Source organism: Trichosurus vulpecula, chromosome 3 (genome assembly GCF_011100635.1).
Source record: "Trichosurus vulpecula isolate mTriVul1 chromosome 3, mTriVul1.pri, whole genome shotgun sequence".
In the NCBI taxonomy this organism is placed as follows: domain Eukaryota; kingdom Metazoa; phylum Chordata; class Mammalia; order Diprotodontia; family Phalangeridae; genus Trichosurus; species Trichosurus vulpecula.
Genome location: NC_050575.1, coordinates 58,133,751 through 58,152,743, shown reverse-complemented (window position 1 = coordinate 58,152,743; position 18,993 = coordinate 58,133,751). Strand labels below are relative to the sequence as shown.

The 18,993-nt window shown below is 34.2% G+C and overlaps 1 protein-coding gene across 5 annotated transcripts in view; it reads left to right on the top strand.

The window, feature by feature from the left end:
- Positions 1-18,993, top strand: part of CSNK1A1 (casein kinase 1 alpha 1) — a 55,874-nt gene that overhangs the window by 11,519 nt on the left and 25,362 nt on the right. For 3 of the 5 annotated variants that reach the window (XM_036750666.1, XM_036750664.1, XM_036750665.1), the window contains exons 3-5: positions 10,570-10,696; positions 13,856-13,954; positions 16,338-16,421. In XM_036750666.1, the coding sequence (XP_036606561.1) occupies positions 10,570-10,696; positions 13,856-13,954; positions 16,338-16,421 (310 nt within the window). The remainder of the gene's footprint in view (positions 1-10,569; positions 10,697-13,855; positions 13,955-16,337; positions 16,422-18,993) is intronic. The other 2 variants (XM_036750667.1, XM_036750668.1) reach the window with 1 other exon arrangement.

Genomic DNA, 18,993 nt, shown 5'->3' with positions numbered 1-18,993 from the left:
GTCACCTTGGTTATGTGATCTCTATTAGATTTTCTGTGGGATTATGTCAAAATTGTGTACTGCATCCAACCTTTGGTTGATGTTAAGGCAGGGATTACAAATGAAATCTTTTCGGTTACTGAGGAGTAGCTGATGAAAGTAATAGCTTGGTTAGTTGAATTTTAATAAGGAACATATCAGTACTTTAAAATTTTAAATAATTAACCTTCTAATGTTATTTTTGCATATTTATATAAAGCATTTATACTTTTGAAGTTATTAAAGTTTAAAACTGCACTAAGACATTTCAGATACCTTGTATTTGCTTGTTGTGTGCCGGTGAATAGCACTATGAAAGGGCCGTATAATGGAATGGAACAAATGTTTGGAAGTCAAAAACAAGTTGTGATTTATGATTGTGATGGAATATTACTGTGCTATGAGAAATGATGAGCTGATTAATTTTAGGAGAACAAGGAAAGACTTGCATGAAATTATGAAGAGTGAAATGAGCAGAAAGAACCAAGAGAATGGTATATACAGTAACAACAATAATGTTCTAAGAACAACTTTGAATGACTAAGTTATTTTGAGTACTGTAAATACTCAGCTTACAAAGGACTGATGAAGGAAGATCCTATCCACACCCAGAGAAAATAGAAGAATGTGTAGTGTGGTTTTACATACAAATATATATGCGTATATTTATATAGCCTTCTTAGAGCTGGGTAGGGAGGGAGAGAGAAAAAAATAAAAGATGCACATCAGAGAACAAAAGAAAACTTAGAAGGAAGCACAGAAAAGCAGGGCAGCTTTGAAAATAATGTGTAGTTTTCAAAAAAAAAGTAAAGAGTGAAATGGAAATTCATGGTTTTATATTGAATCCTCTTGTGTTGTGCTGTTGTACGTGGAAATGTTCTTTGATTTTGTTTGGTCTTTGTATTTGTGTTCTAAATGAATAAGAAAAATAAGGTGCAAAAAAAAAAAGGAAATCAGAAAATTTCTTCCTTGACTCTATCCTTGTTGTTAAACTTTGGATGATATCCCTGGTATTTGTGCTGCCTGTTCTGTAGTAGATTATGGGTCATTTACCTCAGAGGAGGGACATACTAAAAGATTGAATGGCAAGATATTTTGTTGAACATAAACATTCATTGAATACATAAATAGGACCATAGGATTTTCAACTCTTATAACTTAGGGACACATTGGGGTAATCATTTCATATGAGTTGGGGACTGAAACCTTACTCAAAGAACAGGATTTTCTGCCGTTCATCTCCAGAGAATTTATGATAGAGCCTGAATGTATGGAGTGAAGCATATTTTTTTCTTTACTTTCTTTTTCTTGTGTTTTTTTTTTGTCTGTGTTTTCTTCCAGATGTCTAACATGGAAATGTGTTTTGCATGACTGCTCATGTATAACCTATGTCAAATTACTTGCTTTCTCAATGGGAGGGGGAGTGGAGGGAGGGAGAGAATTTGGAACTCAAATTTTTCAAAATTAATGTTAAAAATAGTTTTCACATGTAATTGGGGAAAAGTATTAAATTAAAAATTGTAAATAAAGTGGAAAAAAAAGGAATAGCATTTTACCATAGGTAGAGGTACTGTGTTCCTGACTCAGTTGTGAAGGAGGGGATGAAGTTCCTGAGTACTTCTTCCTGGAAGAACCACAGGTTAAAATCCCAGATGAATTTAGGAATGCTACAACTGCCAACAGTTGTGTTAGAAAACTTGAATGTTTGCATTCTAGTACAGGTAGAACCTGCCTTACACATCCCTGAAATTTAAGGTGCAAACAAGCTATTTGTATATTAATCATAACTGTTAATTTTAATTGTGAAAAGAAAAAAACTTTATCCCATAATTGATAATATTTAAGAATCCTAGTTATTATTTAGGAAAGATCTTTTCATTCTCTTTTAATTTTGCCAGGGAACAGTTGGAAGAAAAGTTAATCAAATAATAGTTAATCTATATGATCTTTGAATGCCAATTAAAAGTACATTATAATTCAGTGGAATTGTGTGTTAAAAGTGTATATTCAATTTTTGCTTGCTTGGAGGAGTGAATACATGTGACTCCTGGGATTTAGGGTGATCATAAGTATTTTGCAGATAGAAAGGCCTTTCAATATTTGTCTAGCTCTGAGTCCCTCAACTCCTCCCCCTTTCCGTATTTGGAAGTTGAGGCCCAATGAGGATAACCAACTTGTCTAAGGTTACATTGGTTGTAAATAGAACAAGGGTTCAAAACTGCTTTTCTCCTACTCTTTCCTTGAAATCCATGTCTTCTGACTGGAATACCTGCCAAGATAATTTAGTTTAAACCCTTGGAATTTAGACTGCTCAGTTCTACAGTTTAAATTTTACAGTAAAATGTTGCTAATTAAAGGCTAATGTCCATTAATGTAATAAGGACTCAGTGGTGTTGACTGGCTGGGTTTCATGAGCAATATCTGTACCTTTATTAACAAAAGTACTTTTGACCCGAAGTTTGATTCTTACTTGGCAGAATTGGGGAATTAAGAGCTTCCTGATAATTTTGTAGTTTATTTGAAGGTGATTTTTTTGGATGTCTTTGTGGAGAATATTTCAGAAACTAAAATAGGCATAATTTAGACTAGACGTCAGCAAACTACAGCAAAGGACCAAATCCAGACAATAAAACTTCATTTTAAAAATGTAAAAACCATCATAGCTCATTCATTGGCTGTACAAAAAACAGGTGCTCTGTAGTTTTCTGGCTTTTAATTTTAGAGTGACCTTATATGTGTCTAATAACTGGTATTTATGAGGTTTGAGGTTTGTAAATCAAGTTTTTAAATTAATTTTCTCACAAGGCACTATCTAGTCCATTTTCCTCTTTGCAGATAGAATGTTACCAGAGATAGGCTTAATTGGAAAGGAAGCAAATATGACATTATTCTGTGCATGTACATTTTTTGCATGTCAGAAACCACTGGCTTTTATTTTTTGGAGAAGCCCGTATGATTCTGTCTTGAAGGTTTTTTGGTCATTTTTAAAAGTAGACAAAATAATTTTAGAAATAGTTGAAAAGGCTGAAAGTTACCTCCTTGTAATCTTGTAGTGTTTCCTGTTAGACGTTGAGGGGAGTACAGCTAAATCTTGTTGCTTGAGGTGGTATCTATCTGTGGTCACCTCCTAAATGATGAAGATAGTATAATTTTTCCTTTAACAATCTCAGAATATCTGTCTAGGTATTGAAAATAAGGCTTCAGTCATCTGAATTTTGCTTTGTGAAGGCTGGGTCTTGACATGAATATCACTGGATCTGTTTTAGTTTTTGTTGGTATTGGTCATTTGTGTGTATTTTAAATACTGTAGATCAGCTGTATCAAACTGGCAAGCCACAAAACTGAGGGGCTAAACCAGATTAAAATGTAATTGGAAGACATTTAACAAAATAGATAATAATACAATGAAACATAGATAATGTTTATTTGTAGCATTCTAAGTCAATATGCAGCTTGTGGAGATCTGTTTATATTTGAACTTGACATCACTGCTGTTGATGAAGGAGTGTTATTTCTTTTTTGTAAATATTTTATTTTTTTCAATTACATGTAAAGATAGTTTTCAGCATTCTTTTTTTATGAGATCTTGAGTTCCCCACCCTTCCCTCATTCCCCTCCTTCCTCACTAAGATTGCAAGCAATGTGATATGGTTATACACGTGCAATCATGTTAAATATATTTCCACATTAGTCATATTGTGAAAGAAGAAACAGGACTAAAGAAAAAAACCATGGGGGGAAAAAAAACCAAAGAAAGTGAAAATAGTATGCTTTGATCTGCATTCAGACTCCAATTCTTTCTCTGAAGTTGGATAGCATTTTCCTTCATGAATCTTTTGGAATTGTCTTGGATCACCGTTTTTGCTGAGAAGAGCTAAGTCTGTCGTAGTTGATCATCACACAATGTTGCCTGTTGGTGTGTACAATGTTCTTCTGTTTCTGCTCAAAGAAGTGTTATTTCTCTAGTTTTCAGTATTTACAAAATTGTTGGTCTTTTTAGTACTGTTTACATTATGGTATATATACCCTAGCCACCTTTATCCTTACCCCCTCAGCCAAATGCCAGGATCTCTTTGTAGATGTTGAAAGGATTGTTTCTGTTTGGGGTTAACACAGAGTACTCTAGACTTTACCCAGTATTTCTTTCTTGGAGCATTTATTTGCCTTTGCCCAATTAAAAAAAGTTGCCAAACAAATTAATAGTAAAAATGAGATTGAAAGAAGAAGGGGTGGTATTATAAATATTTGACCTACCTGGAAGGATTTATACTCTTGATAGGGATGTATGTACATTATAAACTGTGCTAACTATAAATAATCTTTACCTGAACATAAGAATTGCCATTGGTGCTAGTTTTTTAAAAAATTACTATAGGATTCAGAATAATTTTTCCAGTTCAACGATCTGTTTTACTGTAGGAGATACCTATAGACGTTTGGAGGACTGTTTGATTATCCACGAAGTCATTCTTAAAAGACTGGGGATAGGTGGGCTAACTCAGGTTTTAGTAGTTTTCCTTAGTAAGACTGTTACAATATGTCGAATATTGATTACTCAGTCCAAACCCTTCTTGGGCTTATTTATATTTTCAATATGCAAATGTCTTTCGGGATAGTAATGAGCTGCAGAAATTTATTATCTATTTTTTAAAGTACTTTATTATGCATGCTAGAAAATAAAACAGCATTTATGGGATATTATTCAAACCAGTTTTCCACTTAACATTTAGTTCATACCAATGAAGTTTTTACTGTGTTTATGTTATGTGTATCACATGCCAATCTTCTACCTGTTTGCTTTTTATTTAAAATTCTGTACTTAAATATGAAATATTTGTATTTCATATATCACTTCAGTATATCACTTTTGTATACATTAGTATAGAAAAAGAGGATTGTACTGAAATTGTAGCTCTGATATGTACCAGCTTACTTATTTTTTAAGTATGTAAATATTCAGCCTGTAGATTGCAGAGCTGTCTTGTCTGTGCTTCTTTTTGTTCTCTGCATTAAAACAAAAACAAACCAGCTCTCCCCCCCCCCCACCCCCAACCACGTGGAGGGGCTAAAAAAGAAAAATGAAGCTAACCAGGCCCTCTTTGGGATAATCCAATTTTATCATTTGAAATAACACAAAAATATTCCATTATGATTGTGACATAATATCTTCAGCCAGTCCCTATCAGATGGACACTCTCTTAGTTTCTGGATCTTTGCTACTATAAAAGAGTTGCTTTTTAATTTTAGGGCGTTTATCCCTTTCTTTGGTCTCCTCGGCCTGGTAGGGGCATTGATAGATCAATGGGTATTTCTACATGCAGAATATTGTGTTCCTTGGCTGGTAAAAGAAAGGAAAAGTAAAAGACAGGTAGAAGTAGCTTTTCTGGCTCCTTTTTCTTATGGAAAAAAGTTGGGAATTTTTTTGTTAAATTTCACACCTTGATTGGTGAGAAATTTGGCCACTAACCAGCTTTTTCAGTTTTGTACAAGCAAGCACACTTCCTTGTAAATTGTTAATTTTTTCATCATCATATAGAAACAATTAAAAAGAGTTGTTCATTTTGGGGAAAGGATACCTTGGCCAATCTGTCAGCGTTTTAGAGCTTTTTGTCAGCTCTGTCGTAAGTGGCAGTCACAGATAAAAAGAAATGGAAGATGTGGCTCCTGTTACTGTCTAATAATAGCATTTACATAGCTCTTGACAAATATGTCATTTGATCTTAACAATTCTGGAAGATAGATACTATTATTATCCCTATTTTGAAGAGTAGTAAACTGAGTCAGATTAAGTAACTTGTCCAAACACACACAGGTTTTCTTGACTCCACATCTTGCACTTTATCCACCTAGCTGCCTCTGTCTAGTTGTAGATATAACACATACATTCAAAAATTACTAAGGACTTCTTTGTAAGGAATTAAAAAATCTGTGGTCCACACTCTAAATATTAATTTTATAAATAAGGCTGTGATGCAGAGTATTGTGACTATTTTTTATAGATGAAATAGAAATTGAGAAATACATCTTAAAGGCAATATAGGAATTGCATTAGTAAGAAAGGAAGGGAAAAGTTATCATTATAATACCTTACAGATCATCCAATCTAAACCCCTTTATTTTACTAGAAGGAAACTGTCAAGAAATTAGTGCAATGCCTAGAACATAAATGCTTGCATGTTTGACAGTGCAGTGATCCTTTTGTTATAAGGTCAGAAGGGTCAATGACTGGATCACTATCTTGGAATCTTAGATGTAGGACTTCGAAGGGACTATAGGCATCTAATACAACTCCCTAATTTTTACATATAAGTAGTAAGTGGCTTCGGAATGAGTTTTGTGGGTAAAAGGAACAGAAGAGAGACCATCATCATTAAAGTTGAAAGTTTCTGTGTTTGGGCATTGTGGAGAAATAAAGATGGATAGATTAGACTAATGTAGTCATAGTAGGAAAATTACTTGATAACATCCGTTTCAGGAAGGTTAAGGTGGGCTTTAGTGGGGTCCTGTGGACTAATCTAAATCTGGGAAATTCCAAGGAAGAATTGAAAACAATAACTGCATATGGGAGAAATAGGTTGCTGAAATGTTTGGAATTAGGGTAACTACAGCAGAGGTACTGAAATCCCTAAGACAAAAAAATTGGGTTACCTAAACCTCTTATGACAATAGTTTGATTATAACTTTGAATTAAAAAGTTTCAACAATAAAAATTACCTTTTTCCAATCATCAGTACTTTGTACTTTCTTGTCTGTGACAAATATTTCTTCATAGCAGCGGTTACCTGTTTTTTTAAATACGTCTTTTAAAAACTCAGTGCTATTCCATAGAGGAATCAGTAACAATCTCTGTCAAGTCCCTCTTGAAAGTTGTGACTTGCTTTCTGAGGAATTAGGATGTTTTGTAGCAATAGCTTATCAGATTTGGTGGGGGGTTTTTCTTTTGTTTTTTTAACCATGATTTCCTTTGCTCTTCTGATTTGGCCAAACCTGTTTTATCTTTGCATGTTCCTCAAAATAAATGACTTTTCTACACCAGCAGTTGCTGCAGTATCACTAATGGTCACAGAAATGAGCTCTTATGTGCTCTTTTGGAGCTGCAGCTTTAAAAGTTAATTTTTATTTTTAGATAATAAGTAGTTTAGGAATTCTTCTGTCCTCCCTTACTCTCCCTTTTGAGCAAATGTAAAAGAAAAAAATAAGCAAAAAAACAAAGCCTTCAATACTTAACAGCATAGTCAAGCAAAACAAGTTTTCGCATTGGCCATATCTGAAAATGTATGTCTTTTTGCCTTTTAAATTCATCACTTCTCTATTTCCTTTACATTCTTAAGGACTGATGGTTTATTAAAGTGCCCATCAGAATCCTAAAGTATTTCAAAGTTGCTCTTCTACGATGTTTTTGTATAAATCGTTCTCCTAGTTTTTGCTCACTTCACTTGACATCTGTTCACAAAGTTTCCTCTGAAGTTGTCGCCTCCATAATTTCTTACTGTACAATAATACTCCATTACGTTCATATACCACAATTGTTTAGCTGTTGCTCAATTGAAGGTTCCCCTTTTACTTTCCAGTTTGGGGCTACCATGAGAAGAGATTTTTTTTTTTTACACATATACCTTTTCTTCTTTATTTGGTACATAGGCCTAGTTGAAATGTAGCTAGATCAAAGCATATGCAGTTTGGTAACTTTCTAGGCGTACTTCCAAATTGTTTCTTAGAATGGCTGGACCACAGCACAGCCCTACCAACAATGCACTAATTACCTGTGAAGTAGAAGCTTGTGGTTACTTTAATTTTTAGAACATTTTTTGATTTGGCTATTGGTAGCTTGGATTTCTTTTGAAAAGTGCCTGTTCTTATCCAGTAACTCTTTACTTCCTGGTAAATGAAAGAGCTTCTATTTTTGTACGTTTTCCTTGAGTAAGAAGGGCAGCAAAAGAGAGCAGTGAAAATGGTATGGCATGGAAATCTAGTTTGATACAGTTTTATCTGGTCAAGGTTAAAACTGATTCTACTTTCTGTCAGAAGCAACACAACATGACCATTGTCACAAAATCAAACCCTGTCAAAATTACTTCTTGTCCCAAGTAATTTGCATACTACCGTAAATAACAAGCAAAAAGTCACAATATGATTAATACCAAATAATTGTGCAAATACTTTAAATACTATCCCACCAATGGAAGGATCATCTGTTGTTCATTGAAGTGATGAGGGAAAACTTCATCTCTTAATTTTTAAGTGCCTTTTATGCCAAGCACTGACTGTACTAAGTGCTGGAGATAAAAATATAGAATCCTGTACTTAAGGCACGTTGTGATTCGTCCCCTCTCAGGTAAAAAGTGGCAGATATTTGAATCCAGATCCAGCCCTCTTAGTATTCTACTATATTGATACATCACAGTTGTTCTACCATTTCAATGTCAAGTTTCTTTTTGTTTGTTTTTTGCCGTTACCAAAAGTGCTGCTGTGGATATTTTGTCGCTTACCTTAGATTAGACCTTTCTGCCTTCCATGGGCCTGTAATAATGCCTATAATAATGTTGAGTCAAAGAATAAGTGATAGTCTTTATTTCTTTTCTCTTTATGTTTCTCTCCACTACAAAGTAAATGCCTCACGTTATATAGACAGTGAGCCTGCTGTGTTCTTTTGGTTGCCTTGACTAGTTATTTTCAAATGTTGAGGATTAACTCCTAGGTGATTCTATGATATAGGAGTAAAATTGGGATCCTTTTACATTCTTTCTCGCCTTAATTGGGATCAACCTGTATCTAGAGTCCACTTGATTAAGATACTGAAGAGTCAACAGTGGTTTTGGGATACTGATACAGTGTATGGTTTTAGGCGGTGTAGGGAAGTATCAGAAACTGGCCTTGCTTACATGGCACTTAGTTCTAGCCTTGGGAGGACATGCATGGAGTCATGAAAAACAACTCTTAAGTATCTCCAGCTTCTAAATAGATTGTACACTAAAATTGTAAATTTCAGCCAAGTCAGTAAGCTCTTATTTAGTGCCTACTATGTGCTAGGCACTGGAGATTACAAAGAAAGGCAGAAACAGTCTCCTTCCCTTCAAGGAATTAGCTCACAATCAAATTGGGGAGGTAACTATGTTCAAATAAGTTATATACAGAACAAATTGGAGATAATCTCAGAGGGAAGGCATTAAGGAGGATCAGGAAAATCTTTTTTTTTTTCAGGAACTTTTGAATAGAAATTACCTTATAAAGGTGTTTTCGAATGATAGGTTCCTAAGATTAGCCTGCAGAAATGTAATTGAAATTCTGTACTTTTGAAGCAAAAAGGGCATAATGCCATTAAATACTTAAGCACAACATAAAAACAAGGAAGTTAAAATACAGTGGGTTAAAAGATTAGGAACGCTACTATTGGCAGATTTATGTGATTTAGAAAGAGATGAGGAGATAACTGAGACTTACTAAAAATTTTGAAGGATACTTTTGAGGAACTTTAGTAAACCCCTTTGCTTAGCAATATTCATCAGTTGGTACCCTACTTCCAACAACAAGAAGTGTTACTTAGAGGTACTTCCTTCTGTCTTTGACTTCATCAGAATACACCTAGTGAGGTATATCTCTGGTATATTTCAGTTTGTATGTACACCAAACATTTATTGAGCAATTGTTTTGTGCCAGACAAACTGATCTTAATATATAAAATTAACAACAAGTATGAAATGACAAGTGTATGAAATTGACTTGTTAAAAAGCAGGTATAGAAATTTCATTAAATTTTAATTTCACTAATGGCATAGAGACCTATTGACTTTAGAAACATCATTTTTGCAGGAGAATATCTTTAACATGTTTCATCCATCTTCTTGGCAGTGCATTTCTGTTTGATCTTGCCTGAACTTGATACTTGTTTGGAATAATTCATCTAATTTGATATACACTAGTTAATAATATAATGGTAATATTGATATATTATGGTAATAGTATTATGAGCTATAACTTTCACGTGATTTTCATAGCATTTTTTTTTAAGAAATACTACTTGAACAAAGATACTAATTAAGAATTGGTTAGTTGTATCTTAACTAAAAACCTTGGGTTTAGATTCAATCAAATAGAATAGTAGCTTAAGATTTGTTAACATTTCCCTGAGTATTTTTCATTTTATAAATAATAGTGGAAGAAATACTTCACTTGAAATAAGAAGATTGGGGATCAAATCCTGCCTCAGACACTTAATTGCTAATGTGACTGGGCAAATAACCCTTCAGAGTCTGTTTCCTCATGTGTAAATTGGGATGATAATACTTGCATTATTTTTGCCTTACATAGTGGTTTTGAGGAAAGTGCTTTGCAAACACTATCATGCTGTATAAATGTGAGTAGTTGGTGGAAGAGAAGCCCAGGTCTCTGTTCTTTATATCTTGCTACTTCTTTAATCATATGAGGCATTTTTTAAAGGAAAATTTATTTTATTCCTGAGATTCTATAAGTTAGCTTACATCTCTACGATTAGTTAATGGAAAATTTTAGATAATCTTCCATACTAAACTTTTTTATATCTTTATTTTGCAGGTGGTATGGTCAAGAAAAAGACTATAATGTTCTAGTCATGGATCTTCTTGGACCGAGTCTTGAAGACCTCTTCAATTTCTGTTCCCGCAGGTTCACAATGAAAACAGTACTTATGTTAGCTGACCAGGTATGTAAATTCTATAAAGAAAAGCTATAATTAAAACTGACATAATAGAATGGCATTTAGCATAATTCTGAAATTTCAGTAATTTGTAACATGATCCTGGTTGACCATATAGAAAGCAATTAGTCTAGGAATCATGTAGGATGTCCCAAAAGTCGTGGTACAGTTTTAAGCAATTCTGTCAAATTTTGCCAGAGCTTGAAAAAAGAAACTGATAGTTTTCACCCAACAAATAATTTCTTTTGTTGATGCTTGACAAACTCTGGCTGAAAGGAACAGACACTGACTTGTATCCTTAGCTATTATTTTCTATTATTCCTTCTTAGACTGGAATCAAGAAAAAGGGTCCTTCGTTTAAAGCAGACTCTATATTGCTGTCATAGTTCTGCAGCTTTTTGTCAGCTTGGTGAATTAGAAAAGAAGACAACATGATGTTACATAGAGAACACTGGGGTAGGGAGTGAAAATTTGTGTTCTTCCAGGGATCTGTCAGTGACTCAAGAGATATTTGAACTTGGACCAGTTAGTTTCTGGGCCTGAGTCACTCATCTATAAATTAAGGAGTTTGGACTAGATGTAAGATCTCTTCTGTCTTTAACATTATATGATTCTCTGAGACAGATCTTTACCTGAGCTTCTTTCTTGATTGTTTTTACAAGGTCTTAAACTAAGGTGTCTCTAAGGATGTTCGTCTGAGAGAGGCCCTAAGTGGGAGTGGCCCCTCCTTCCATCTAAAACCAAAGCTTACAGGAATTAATGTGGGTATATGCAGAGTAAGGCAATTTTTCATATTTAGGATGGGGAGCACACAAAGTTTAGATAACTTTTTGTCAGGCTTCTATGAGACAGTTTTTCAGGTTCTTTCACTGACAGGTATACTGCATTTGCGAAGTAAAGAATAGGAAAAGGGAACATAATAGTTGACAGAATTAGAGGAAGTGTAAGAAGGAAGGGAAAGTGCTTGAAAAAAATCTGTTAATCAGACATTTATGGTAAATTATAGATAGCTAGAAGAGATAAATTGGCACTTGAACGTAAAATCAAAGACAGGAAAATATATTGGAAATATTCAGGGATAGTTTGGTGTATTCTGGGAACTATAGTGGGTGAGAAGATATGTTTTGACTGTCAGTGAGATCTCAGCCCAGAGTAAAATGAGAGGGACAGTAAAAACTTTTGGTAGAACTTTGAAAAAATTTATGTAAAGGCTAGGGGGGAGGGGGCAGGAAAGAAACAAATTTCCTTAAATCAATAATTATTTGTCTCCAATTTTTTTTAATCTTAAAGGCTCAAGTCTGTTTTACAGATTAAGTTTTTGTAGTAGTAGTTTTCAGATTAAACCTGTGAAATTTAGTGATCGCTTAATGTTTATAAAGCACTTTATAGGTAGACAACCTTTTTATATCCATTATTCTCATTTGACCTTCACAACAATCTTGTGAGAATGGAATACAAATTACAGACACATAAATACAAAATTAAACAGACTTGGAAAATAATGTAGCAATTCAAGTGACATCTCCATTTTACAGATGAGGAAATGGAAGTGCAGAGAGATTTAAACTTGCCCAGTCACAAAGCTAATAAAAGGGGGAAGGGAAGAGAACAAGTATTTATTAAATGCCAATATGCACTTTACAAATATTATCTCATTTGATCAAAGCTAATATGTGGCAAAAGACCCATGTCTTCTGATCCCAAATTAAGTACCTTTTCTAATATACCAATTACCTTTCAGAGTTCTTATTAAGAACCTCTTAGAAAATCAAAAATATTTTTACATTCAGTCATTAAACTTTGTGAGAAGTCAGGAGTATTATTTGTATTTTAGAAACAGTCCTAAGTAAAATCATTATGATTATTGATACTCCCTTATTGAAGATAAAAACCATCATTTCAACTTATAGATAAATTATCTATAATTATAATTTGTCTACCAGTTGACTGATATGCTGAAAATCGGAGTTTTTAATCAACTGAACTTGATAGCATTTTTCCTCTGGAAAGGAAAAGCCAGAGCAAAGGAATGATATTACTCACATACTATATATAATTCCTAGCTTATTTTGCTCAATAAGTATTCATTAAAGAGTTTCCCATATTTTTAGTCCTAATTTCAGAGGGATATCTATGTCAAAATTTGGGGATGAGATTATGAGAGATATATACCTATAGTTAAAAAAAACAGCCTTTAGCGAAAAATATGCAAATGAAAAATAGAAGCTGAAGATATCCTGGTTACTGAAGACCAAAAATATCCAGATAGTGAAATGAAGTACCTGTTTTGTAATTCAACTCAGTAAGCATTTATTGAAGTACTTACTACGTGTCAAACTGTTTGGTCTTTGGGATATAAAGATAGAAATAAAAGCCCCAGCATTCAGTGAGCTTACCTTGTACTAGAGAACACAACACATACAAATAAGAGCAAAGAGTATACAAAGGAACTTCAAGATGGAGAGAGCAATAATAACTATGAAGCCCAGGAAAGGCCTTTGGTATGAGCTGGAACTGGAACTGTGCTTTGAAGGAAGTCCTGGTAAGCTGAGGCAAAAGTGGGAGGGAGTGTAGTTCGGATATGGCTGGCTACTTGGGCAATGGCATGGAAATGGGAGATGGAATGTCATAATACTGGGAATAGCCAGCAGAATGTTTTGAAGGGGATAGGTGTGCACATTAATTGAAGTATTATGAAACAAGGCAGAAAACTACCATATATTCCTATGAACCACCAACTGTCTTTTTTTCCTCCAAGTATTTGCTTTTCCCCCTCCCTCCCTCCTCCTCACTTACTGCATTAAAAAAAAATCTCATGAGAATTAAAGGGATATAAATGTCATTTTTATGATGTAGTAGCTGTGTGTATATTCATTATACCACAAAGAAATCCTTTGATATTCTTACGAATTGTTAATAGAAAAAGAGACTAGCCATTGGTTCTATGGGAACTCTTGGACCAATGTCAAATGGTGACTTTTTTCAAGAATGTTTTTGGTTCCTTAATCTGTATAATTTTATAAAATGCTGCTCTCATGACCCAAAAAGGATTGGTGAAGGGGACAGGGGAACACCTTATAGTACTTATGAAATTTTTGGTCAAATGAAATTGTTTATAAACTAGTCTGTTCTTTCTATTTTAACTCAGTTTTTTTTTTTTTCCAGATGATCAGTAGAATTGAATTTGTGCATACAAAGAATTTTATACACAGAGACATAAAACCAGATAATTTCCTAATGGGTATTGGGCGTCACTGTAATAAGGTTAGTCCAGTGTTCTTTGCATGAAAGAACAAACTATATCTCTCTAATCTCTGATGAAATTTCAGCTTAAAAAATTTCTTAGTACTTAAATTAGTTGTTTGTAATTGCTTATGAAGATTGTTCCACAAAGACCAAATCACCTAACTCTCCTAACTTGTTAATTTTGGGTTGTTTTCCAACTCCTTCAGCTATAAGGTTAGTTAGATCTCTATATGGAAGTGTTTAACCTAAAAGTCCAAATGTTCTATAAAGAAACCTAATTGCTTATGTTGTTTCAGTTTTGAAGTGCTGTGTCCACCATTCACGTATTATAATAGTGGAAGTCCCCATATATTTTTGTAAATGTTAAAATTTGATATTAACTTTGTGGCTCTCAGTTTTGGGTTTCCTGATATATGTGTTTGTGCCAGCATTGGAGCTACTGACCCACCTGTCACCAAGGCATTAAAGTTTGCTGACTGAGCACGGTTGGTAATCAGAATTCTTTAGCCCCTGAATCTGTGGCTATGAGAGTGCCACCCTTGAACCTATTTCAGAAGTAATTGACAATTTTATCTATATGTTACACTTGCCCAGATGCTAAGTTGGGAGGGCTTTTTTTTTTAAAGAAACAATTTAGAAAAGTGAAATTATGTCATAAAACCACTTTAATACTTTGGAATTTCTGAGAGCTTGTTGAACTTATGTGGTGAGTGGGTCTTGGTGATGCATGATTGCAGTCAGAAACCATATAATCGTATAGAAATTTTCTCTTCAATGATTAGTTTTGTTGAGTGAATTGCTTAATTTACCGATTCAATGTTCAGCTCGGGCAGACAGGCAGCATTGGCAATGCACTAAGCATGCTGTGTTCTGATAGAAATTCTCAACTGCAGGACAACTGTACTTTTTTTAAATTGGAAGCAAGATTCCCATTGTTTTGTTAAGCCATCACAATGTTTGGTATTTTTAAGCTCTAGCTGCAAATGTTTACCTTTGTTTGCCTGTATGAATGCCAACTTGGAGCATTAGACGTGGAATTGGTTGCTAACGTGTGAGATGTTAGTGTCAATCTGACTTAATTTTATACAATGAAATTTTTTTGGTTGAGAAACTCAGTTTTTTAATAGTATTCAACAATCTCCATGTAACTTGTTAAATCTTGCCCATTCCCAAGTTACATATTTTTTGACTTGTTATTTCTTTACTACAAATTAGCCAGGGTCTTAAATATCCTGGAAAAAAAATTTGATAGTAATTCAGTTGGAGGAAAAACAAACTATTTGTTTTAATTTTTTGGCAGTTTTGTCAATTTCCCAATCTTTCCCCATATTTGGCCATTTCCTGACCCCTTTCCCTTCATTTCCCTATCTCCATTAACTTGGCTTCTACCCCTCTTAATACCCACTGTCTGCATAGTCATGCTGGGTTGACATTGCAGTACCAATTGGAGTAACGGCCCAGAAAATATTGCTTTGCATGTTAAGAAGTAGTTTGTTAGTCACATAGATGTAATAGGAAGCCCAGATCACTCCCATGATGTTTTAAAAGTCGTATGTCCTCTCATTTTGGAGTGACAGCCATAAAAATGACAGGAATTTGTCTCATACAATTTTAGAGACTCTGGTATAGATCTGCATTATTTTCCTTATCTAGGAATCAAGCAACAGATAATGCTCTTAAATTTTAGATTAAGAAATGATACATTTTGACAACTTCCCAATATAAAGTAATATTTTCTCTGTAGATGATTTTTAGTGTTTTCTATACTATAATTAGTAATACCAGCTGACTAAAGACTGGATTCTGTGGTAATCTTGTTCCAGTAGTTTTTATTAATAGGAAAATTCTTTTTTTTTTTTTTAATAAATGATTTTTAACCAAATTTATTATTTAGAAAATTGTTCTGAATGGATATTAAGGAGTGACTGCTCCTGTCTTTAAAAGGTGGATTTGTTCACCTCTGACAATAATCAGCCCTGCATGCTTATGAAAATAAACTTTTAAGGTGACTAAATGCCTTCTACCTCTTCCTTACTGAAGATTTTTTCCCCTATATACTTTTTTTTGGGGGAAGGGCAGTTTGTGGTACAAAAGATTGCAAAGACTTAAATTCCTTTTTAAAAATAGAGCCAAATGTCACCATTGCTATCCCTGTTTACAGCAGTGGCACTATATACAGTGACACTTAAAATTAAGTTTTTTCTAGGATTCAAATTTTCTTGAGCATGTGATTCTTCTCAATATTTGGAAAACTGAGAAGCTCCAGTGCTTGGTGGAAGAAGGATGGCATTTGGCTACCCTTTTCTTTCTCTGATGCCTCGGTGTTGCCTGTCTGCGCCGGCCATTGTTGCAATGTAAGCAATCCTGTTTGATGCACTGCCACCCTCTATTGTCTGTTTAGTGTTTAGAATCTCCAGTGGGGAAGAGGAAAAGAAGCATGACTGTTAGTACTTCTCAGGACCCATCTTTCTCAGGATTAAACCAGGTCTGAAACTGTCTCCTATTCCAACCTCAACCCCAAATTCATGTGCTTTTTTTGGTTTTATTTTTTGTTTTGTTTGATTTCTGGAGAATGTAGACCTTGCTCAAGCACCTCTTACGTTGGCATTATTCAGACATACTTGGCAAACATGTAACGTTACTAAGATGTTTCCTTGTGGCTGTTGCTTAAACTATAAAGTTTAGAGAAAAGTATGTGTAAATAGGATTAATTTTAGATATCTAACATCTACGTGAGAAAATGCTATGTAGTTCTGGTATCAAAAATTATTTAGAATATCATTTGGGTTGAAGTTTCAGGGAATAGCCTTGTTTATTTTATTAAAATGGCACTTGGAATAGTAGATCTTAATGCATGGGGGAACATAGCTAACCTTAGCTGCATCTGAATACTCTGTATGTGAAATTACTTCTGGAAACCCCCTTGTGTCCCTTTTTTCTGACCTTAATGAATTTCAGGTAAGTAAATTTAAGTTTCAGATCTTGGGCATTTGGTAAAAACGATTGATCCTAGTTCTATATTCCTTTCTCTCTACTTAGGAACTAAATGGCTGTTCAGTACACTAAATGTTTTGGAACCAGAAACCTTGGTAAAAAGTCATCCTACATTAGTATCTCAGTGATCGAAGTAACTGAACTTTATTTAATACTTTATAGCTACAAAATGTTTCATACCTTTAACTTACTTGCTCCTTACAACAGCCCCTCTGTGGTACAATTATTGCCCTTATTTTACAGGTGAGGAGCTGAGATTCAGAGATGTGAAGTTGATTTGCTTGAGAAGGGTCAGATAGCTAGTAAAAATAGTGGAGCCAGGGACTTAGATCTGGGTCTTTTGATTCGAAGTCCAGTGCTCTTTCTATCATACTGTACTGTCTCACATCTCAGTAGTAGAACATTCCTAATCCTGTTAAATATGAGATGCTAAATTTGATCAAGATAAATCAAAAGATGGATAACTGTATAACTGATAAAATGCTAGGAAATAGGAGCCATAGGCTTTCTTGCATGCACTACAAAATATCTTGTTTATTAAAGTAATGAGAATAAGGTGCTTTTCCATCACTATATTCACCCACCCCCAGAAAAAAAGAACAAATAACTAAAGGTTGAATGGCTTTCATATGTCATATGATCATGCATGTACTTTTAAAAGGCTGCTTGAGAGACTAAATACAGTCAACTCTTTTTTAGCTGTGCTGATGAAGAACACTGGTCTTAGAATATGTTCCCCTTTATCCTCTCCCCTTCCAAATTCTTCCAGCCTTAAGAATGAATGTTAGTAACCTTGCAATTAAGACTAAATTATAGACTAAAATTTTAATCCCAAACTGAACTTTTTATGTTGCCCCCAAATACTTTCAGTCCAACCTTTCCTTTGCATTCCTTTGTTGCAAAATGTTCAAGAAATAAAAATTAATTTTAATTATAACAAAGCAAAACCATAAGAAAAGTACATTTACTTGGTAAAAAACCACAAAGTAGATTACTAGACTTTTTTCCCCCAAATATTTGTTATACACATATTCCCCATTCACGAGCATAGATAATCAAGAGTTGACTTAAATTTTACAGATTTTGCAGCATTTTTGCTTTTTAGTTAATTTGAAAATGTGCTTATATTTCCAGCTGGGATGGGGAAGAGAGTTGAAATTTAGGAATAGCGGAAGATGAGTTAAAGTAAACACAGATGAAAAAAAGTGGTACAGATAATTGAGTTGACCATGTTATTTTCTTCTATTTATTGAAGTTGGACAAGATCTTGAAGAGAGTAGTGCCTTTATTGAATGGAAAATTCATCTCACTGAATATTGTCCTTTCTTTACCTTCTTTATCAGGGACAGCTTTTTGGAATAATGAGATTGTTCAGAGCATGTGTATATTTTTCCTTTAAATGGGCAGTTAGTAGAAATGGGCAGCTTTCATTACCAAATTAATATAATTTTGCATATGTAGTTTTATCAAAAGGTCTCTTAAGACCTACCATTAGGTGACCTGCCTACCTGATTTATCTGTTAATGTCTTAATTTTATTGAAACTCAAGACTCCTGGTCCTACCTAATTATTTAGTGTTTCAGAACAATGGTATGTTCTAGCATAACCACATTTGGTCATTTGTTTCTTGGAAACAGTACGTTAGGTGAAATAGCATTGTCTGAAACGTTTTGTTATTTATTGTCTCATGTAGTTAGAGTTATGTTTCTGGGTGAAGGAGGGCAGGGTTTGATGAGGTGAGAAGGGTTGGAGAACTGGATAGACCAGAGATGATTAGATTTGCTGAAGCGGTGGGTTTAGGGCCAGGGTTGGATAGATTGGTCTTTTGTGTTTGTGTGGATGTCAGTTTAATTGGGGTTTTGTGACCTTAAGGTGGGCTTTGTTATTTTATTGAAGATATTATTTCAAAGTAGTGTTAGAGTAATTATATGTGTCATACGTCTACATGCAGTTGTTTTGAAGCATTAAATTATATTGCATATGATCTCTTTAGAGTGTTATATATTTACATAAGCTTTCAGTTTGTCACTAGTGAGGGAGAGTATGGACTTGGTTCTCAAAGA